The sequence below is a fragment of the Bombina bombina genome, chromosome 2 (genome assembly GCF_027579735.1).
Source record: "Bombina bombina isolate aBomBom1 chromosome 2, aBomBom1.pri, whole genome shotgun sequence".
NCBI classification, from domain to species: domain Eukaryota; kingdom Metazoa; phylum Chordata; class Amphibia; order Anura; family Bombinatoridae; genus Bombina; species Bombina bombina.
Genome location: NC_069500.1, coordinates 1180301602 through 1180308968, shown reverse-complemented (window position 1 = coordinate 1180308968; position 7367 = coordinate 1180301602). Strand labels below are relative to the sequence as shown.

At 36.4% G+C, this 7367-nt stretch overlaps 1 protein-coding gene across 1 annotated transcript; it reads right to left on the bottom strand.

The window, feature by feature from the left end:
• Nucleotides 1–301: 301 nt before the first annotated feature.
• On the bottom strand, nt 302–6898 carry ING2 (inhibitor of growth family member 2). The gene is made up of 2 exons (XM_053703864.1): nt 6501–6898; nt 302–1874 (listed from the first exon to the last, which is right to left on the bottom strand). The coding sequence occupies exons 1-2, from the start codon at nt 6676–6678 to the stop codon at nt 1204–1206; spliced, it is 849 nt and encodes a 282-aa protein (XP_053559839.1). The 5' UTR covers nt 6679–6898; the 3' UTR covers nt 302–1203.
• Between the last annotated feature and the right edge of the window lie 469 nt (nt 6899–7367).

Sequence of the window (7367 nt, the reverse complement as noted above, 5' to 3'; positions counted from 1 at the left end):
TCCAAACACTGCAATAAAAAATGCATTTACTAAGAGTATTTTCATTTTGCACTTACTGTATGTCCCTTTAAACGTTTAAAGTTGAACTTTCTCAACTATGAAGAAACTGTAATGCATCTGGCTCAAGATAACAATTCACAGCTGAAAGCCAAAAACCATTTGTTGGAAATGCATCACTGATCATGTAGAGGTTTCTTTCATGGTGATCAAACACAGGTACCCTATAGTAAATCGTTTAAATGGGTAAAACAACTTTAATTTGGTCTAAACAACCCATAAAATAACAAACACAAATAGGGACTGTGATGCAGGGATATAATTTACTAATCAATATATTTTAGAGACACAAAAATAGATATAAAATTAATTTGCTAATTTACACTTTTCCCAATAAATCTTAAGTACACATTTAACATTTAGAGTGTCTGCAATGAAACCATCTAAAATTAGTTGTAATCACATATGTTCTAGATTTGTAGGGCACAATTTATTTCTCAGAGAAATTACAACCTCTGCCTTTCTATGAAGCCAGTTTTATGTAAAAAATTGGCACTTATGAATATATTCCTTTAAATATTACTTCACTTACATGCCAAAGACTAACATAGATAGCCCTTTTAAACGTTTGACTGTATTCATTTTTTAAACATCCCCCCCCATGTAAAAAAATATGCTTTATCCCACACTCATTATGAAAATGGCAACATTTAAAATATGTAGCCTAGGTTTTCAAATGCTGCAAATTGCTTATACCAGCTATTTGACTTACACAGCAGTTGCAGGTTACAGAATTTGCTTTTGTCCTCTTGAGGGAGTGTAGGACTAGCACATTAGATTTAAAAAAAAAAATTAAAATGATAAATTTGGAACCAGTACTACTCCATGTTTTAATCAAACTGATTTATTCCCATCCCTGCTTGTTTTAAAAGAAAACAACAAAAGTCTAATAGTTGAGGGGTGAAATATCCACAATTATATACACATTTTACTTGCAATCAGTGCCTTTTGCAATGAAAAATATTAAAAAAATAAAAATATTTACATATAGAAAGTCCACAAAAAAAATTCACAAAAAAACAAAACAACTTTTAATACTCTATTAAAAATTATTGCATTTCCCCTAAAACATTTTTTACATACAAAACAAAACCTTTATTTAAAAAAAAAAAAAAAAAAAAAAAAAAGGGATATTACATCTCTGGACTACCTCGACCTTTTGTCTCTTTTTGTTTTGTCTGTACTCCTGTTCATTGTTTTTTCATTGTCTCCTCTACAGTCAGGGCAATACCATTTCCCTTTTGGTTTATAGGTGAGTCCAACACATGAGAAATGAAACCACTCAATGGAACACTCCTCATTATCACACCCTATCATTTCCCCATAAGATACTTGATTGCACAAGCAGTATGTGGGCTCATTGGGATCAATTGCAAAAGGAATAGGAGAGATCTCCCTTTCTTGTTTGACTTTTGATCGTTTCTTCTTTTTGGACGATTTGGTCTTCTTTTCCTTAGGAGGCTGGTCCTCACCATCATCTATTCCATTGACCATATGGCACAAGTCCCGACTCTCGCTGTTTCGTTGTCTACGAGGTCTCCTAGTAGACCTTTCAGATGGATTGGATTCACCTTTAGGTTTTTCTGAAGACTTTTCACAATCCTCTGTATCAAAGATACCCTTGCTGTGAGTTTCTAATTGTTTGGTCCTATTTTCAACCAGTTCAAACACCTGGGTAACAAGCTGAATTTTATCATCACCAAGCTCCTGGGTAACAATGAGGGCTCTCTGAAGTTGTTGTAGTAGCCGCTTCTTCTGGTTAGGATCAGTTTCCTCTGTATGTTTCTCAAAAACTTCATCAATTTCTTTTAGTGCCTCTGAAAACAAGTAAAAATAATTAAACACAACTGACTTAGTAGCTGAACTTCCAGTTCTAATAGAGACGATTAAATGAAACAAGTGTAAAACAATGTTAAGCAACTATGGTGACTGATAGTTATATGCACAAGTTTCGGCACCCCTAAAACAATGGGTTTTGTGGATTTTCCTGCTGAAAATAAGTTAAAACAACCTCTGCAGTGAACAAAACTTATTCCTATACATTTTTAATGCACAATTACTATTTGCTGAACTTAACTGACTGAAAATTAAAAAAAATGTAGATGTGGCATGGTCTCATTACTGAAGGTCTCAGAACCTTAGTAATCTAAATGGACTTGTTAGGCCTTTAAGTCTGGTGGTGACAATTCCAGAGCTAAGTCATTCAGATTTTTTTTAACCTGTCAGGGTATTGTGCTTACACTCAATCATGGACTCCTAAGCAGCTGAACGATAAGCAGAAAATAAAGAATTTACAAAAGATGGGGAACGTTATAAAAAGATATCTGAATGTTTCCTGCTTTCAGTTTCTACTGTATGAAATATTGTTAACAAATAGACGTTAGAGACATGAAACTCCACATTTTTCCTTCATCGTGATTTAGGCAGAGCATACTATTTTGAACAACTTTACAATTTTCTTCTATTATCAAAAGTGTTTTGTTCTTTTGGTATCCTTTGTTTAAGAAGCATCAATGCACTACTTGGAGCTAGATGAACACACTGAGTGAGCCAATGAAAAGAGGCATACATTTGCAGCCACCAAACAGCTAGCATGTGGTGCATTGCTGCTCCTGAGCCTACCTCGGTATGCTTTTCAACAAAGGAAACTAGGTGATCGAAGCAAATTAGATAATAGAAGTAATTTTGGAAAGTTTCTCTTCATCTACAATTAACAAAAAGGTACATGGGGAGGGAGCATTGGAACAAAAACCCTTGTCGGGTGGATCTATTGTGCTTTGCCATAGGTACAGGAAATATTTTAAAGGCAGAAGCAAGAATGGATTCTCCTTACTATAAACAAATATAGGAAGCCAATGTCCTACAGTTGGTGACGAAATTGAAAACAAACATTGGCTATTCCAACAAAACAATGATCCAAAACATATAAAATAACCTACATCAGGAAACAAAAAGATTAAAGGACCACTGAAAACGCTAGAACTGATTAACAATGACAAATATACAAAAGACAATGCAATAGCACTTAAAGGGACAGTCTACAATAGAATTGTTATGGTTTTAAAAGATAGATAAGCCCTTTATTAACCATTCCCCACTTTTCCATAACCAACAGTTACTTATATTAATATACTTTTTACCTCTGTAATTACCTTGTATCTAAAGCATCTTCTGACAGTCCCCTGATCACTTGACTATTATTTAGTAGTGTGTTGTGCTAACTCTTAAATAACTCCTCAGACGTGAACATAATGTTATCTATATGGCCCAGGCCCACATGAACTAGGACTCTCCTGTTGTGAAAAGCAAATAAAAATGCATGTGATAAGAGGCTGTCTATAGTGGCTTAGAAACAGGCAGACATTTAGAGGTTTAAATGTTATAAAGTACATTAATATAAAAAAAAGTTAGTTGTAGAAAGCTGGGAAATGGGTAGTAAAGGCATTATCTATCCTTTTAAACAATAACAATTTTAGTGTAGACAGTCTCTTTAATTTGAAATTAGCAGTAAAATAGTTTCTGGCAAATTTCAAAGTAAATCCAATTTTCCCTCCTCCTGTATCATCTGACATTTATCCCCCAATCACAAAATGCATATAGGTATATACAGTGCACTTTGCACATGCTCAGTAGGAGCTGGAGACTCAAAGTGTGCATGTTTTGATAATAAAAGTATACTGGAAAGTTATTTTTAAATTGCATGCTTTATCTGAATCATAAAAAAAAAAAACAAAAAAAAACACTTTGATTTTATTTTAATGACCCTTTAAGGTTTTCGAATAGCTTTTGCATGCGCAAATGAATTTCTTGGCCATAATCTAAAACCCAATCAGGAGCATTCACCCTCTTAAACATTATGCATGTTCATGGTAATTTTGTGCCCGAGTGATATTTCATATTTAGTGTTATATTACATATTTTGTTTTATTTATACTTGCATAATATAACTAAATGATTGTTTATACTAAGGGGAGGATTCGCTAGCTTGCTTAGGTCTTCCATAAACCAGCAACCAGTAAACAATGTATCTAGTGATTCACCATTTACTTGCTGGACGGGCAGAGAATATTTTGTGCATGCGCAATTGGCCCACAAAATCAAAAGCATGCGTCTGATTTGTACAGTGGGTGGGACTGTAATATACATCACTGCAGAGATGTAGGGGAGATAGAAAACTAGTAGGGGTGGAGTGAAGGGTCTCTCCAAGCTGGAAAATAAAAGTAAAAACAATATTTTTTTTAATAGCGTTTGAGCTAATAATTCATATATAGTGTTCTAAATACGGGTGTTTACCATCACTTTAAGAATATTTCTGAACTAGATGAGTTCTGTAAGAAAAAAGAAAAGAAAAAAAAATCATGGGGAAATTCCCTAAAGCAAGAATTAAAATAAATGTTAGCTGGTTACGAAAAGTATTTGGAGTCCGATTTCTGCCAACACAAGTGTTACTAAGCACTAACCAAACGTTTGCACATGCTACATTTGCAGTTGTGTATTTTCAGATAAAGAGATTTGAATCCCCCCCCCCCCAAAAAAAAAAAAAGTATCTTGTGATTCATACAGAGCATTCAATTTTAAAAATGTTTACAGCTTACTTTGATTCATTCCCATGGCATTCTTTGTTGAGGAGATACCTAGGTGGCTGTCTGGAGCACTACATTGCAGAAAATAGTGCTGCCATGTCACAGTCTTGCAAATAGATATCATTCTAGTAAAACTGCTGCCATTTAGTGCTCCAGACACGTGCACACTCCTGAGTTTACTTACCTGGTTTTCAACAAAAATACCAAGAGAAAAGAAAATCTGACAATAGCAGTAAATTGGCAAGGTGTTTAAAAATGCATGCTACAACATTTGTTTTTTATGTCACTTTAGAGTCAGCAAATAGTAACTGTGCATTACATTTACAAGTGTGGGAGGGGGGAATATATACAAATGCCAGTTGTAAAAGTGAATCATATTTATTGTTTACATGATCAAGTTTGTTAGCGCTTTTTTTTTTTTTATACACAATTGTAAAAATGTGCAATTAAAACTATTTGTAAAGGGTAAACTAAAAATGTGAGCATTTGTTTAATAAAACTGAAGCATTTGAAATTAATTAGAGCATCACAATATAATGTACCTTTACAGCAGGAACCCGCATATTACTCTTAATTTTAGGCTGTGTGATTTTATTAGAGTTCACATATCACGTTTTACATGCGCTAGTTTGTGGGTGTATATGCAAATAGTCAAAAACTGCTAGGCCTAGATAAAATGTGCAGGAAACAAAAACAACAAATAAAGGAGTCAGTGTGAGAGACTAATGCGTTACAACTGTCAGATCTATAAAGAATAATAAGATCTAGATACAGATTTACCATCCTCTGATTAAGAGCCGAGCCCCCTTTGATTTATGAAGTCAAATTACAGATATACACAAATATCCGGAATTAGAATCGGATGTAAATTAAATAGAAATCCCAACTTATTAAATGTGTCAAAAAAAGATTCTGATTAATTGATAGTTTCCATAACATTAAATCAGATGGAGTGTCAGAAATAGAATATGATTAGTGTAATGTAACACTTTAATTCTATACGATTTTGATACAAAAAAAAAAAAAAAAAGTTTAGTTAGACTTGGGTATAGGAATTGCGAGCCCCTACTTCCCCTCCCCATAATTCACTTCCGTTTTCCTGAAGAGGAGACCTCCCCTAGCGGATGTGACGCAGTACCTCCCCACTTACTGACAGGCTCATGCGCTGTACTTATAAAGCCCCGAACCCCACACATCTCAGTCTGCAGTTGCACTGCTGTCAATCACCACTGACTTGCCATAACACCGAACGGTGGCTTCAGTAATGCATCGCTGTACAAACGTTACAGTTCGACAATAAAAACAGTAATATAACAAAACAACTTCTTTACAAAAGTGATTGCTGCGAATCGGGAGTTTAGTGTGAAGTTGTTTTGTTAACCCTTTTGTCTCCCAAAGCAAACAACACTGACTGGCAACGATGTGGTTGAAGTTATTTGTTAGCTTGTCTAGAACAGCGCCTCAACAGCATATCAACTAAAGAGTTAAACACATGATATTTACATGGACAGCTCATCAAGTAGTCAGTAAACAAGCTCATAGGCTACCGAAACCCCGGATATATAAATACACACAGGAATAATGAAACAATGTCCCATAAACACATCTGATCATCGTATGCCGATGGTCGCAATAAAAGCTAAATAACCCTCACACGATCATTCTTCCCCATACTGCGACCACCCTAGGCGGGTGCGGGGGTACCAGAGGGCCGGACATCACTGTGCACGTGTGACACTAAGGGGGGATTTAACCCCTTGGCTGCCAGTTGGTGTAGTAACGTACTGAGCCCACCCTTTGGTAGCCAAGTGATTAAACGTCGACCGTGTTACAGACAGCGGCTGAATAGGATGCACTCACCTCCATACTTCGTATCAATCTCCCGCAGCAGGGTGACAGTTCTCTGTATTTCCAGCGGCAGTGACTCCGCGCACTCCAAGTAATCCTCCACATAACTCACCAGCTGGTTCTCATCTGCCGCCAGTACCCCAGCACCCCCGGGAGAGTAATAATACTGCTGCTGATGTTGCCCCAACATGATCCTGTAGCAAGAGCATCCAGCAAAGTTACGGATCTGTAGGGATAGGAGTGGGGTGTAAAAAAAAAAAAAAACAACAATACGAATTAGCGTGGACGTCACTGGCGATATGAAGGAGGAGTTGAGCTAGATTGCTGCTCCGGTAGTAACGCGCTAGCTCTCTCACTTCTAACAGTCTCAGTTCACTCTCGTTGGGGCCGCATTCCAATTTGGAACCCGGCGGCTGCATCTAACGTACTGCGCATGCGCGCCCCTTCCCATATAAGGTTCTACGCCTTTTTTTTCCTTTTTTTCGTTGCTTTCGGATTTTCCCGCATTTCGAAGCACTAGTGCTTATTGGATGTCAAGTAGAATTGTGGGCATGACCAACATGGCAGAAGACATCTACAGGGCGTTCCCTCTTCTGTATCACGCCTACTGCTTAATCCTAAATGATTTAACCTTTTAGGTACCAGTATAGTTTGCAGCACGTTTAAAACGATTTTATTTCTTTGCATTTCAATTTTAACTAGAAGCATGTTTGCAATATATTTCTATTAAAAAAAATGCATATATCAAAAGTTATTAATGTTTCAGATCACAGAGAGTGACCCATGCTCTATCATTCAGACACTACACTTGCTCTGAGTTCATAGTGACTTGTACAAAACTAAATACACACCCCCACCAGCAGTGTAGGTGTCTGAGCA

Bases quoted from the DNA above. Each gene is read 5' to 3' on its own strand.
- ING2 (XM_053703864.1), bottom strand. From the start codon at position 6,678: ATGTTGGGGCAACATCAGCAGCAGTATTATTACTCTCCCGGGGGTGCT. The intron at 1,875-6,500 runs GTGAGTGCATCC...ACTTGTTTTCAG, and splicing joins GATTGATACGAAGTATGGAG to AGGCACTAAAAGAAATTGAT.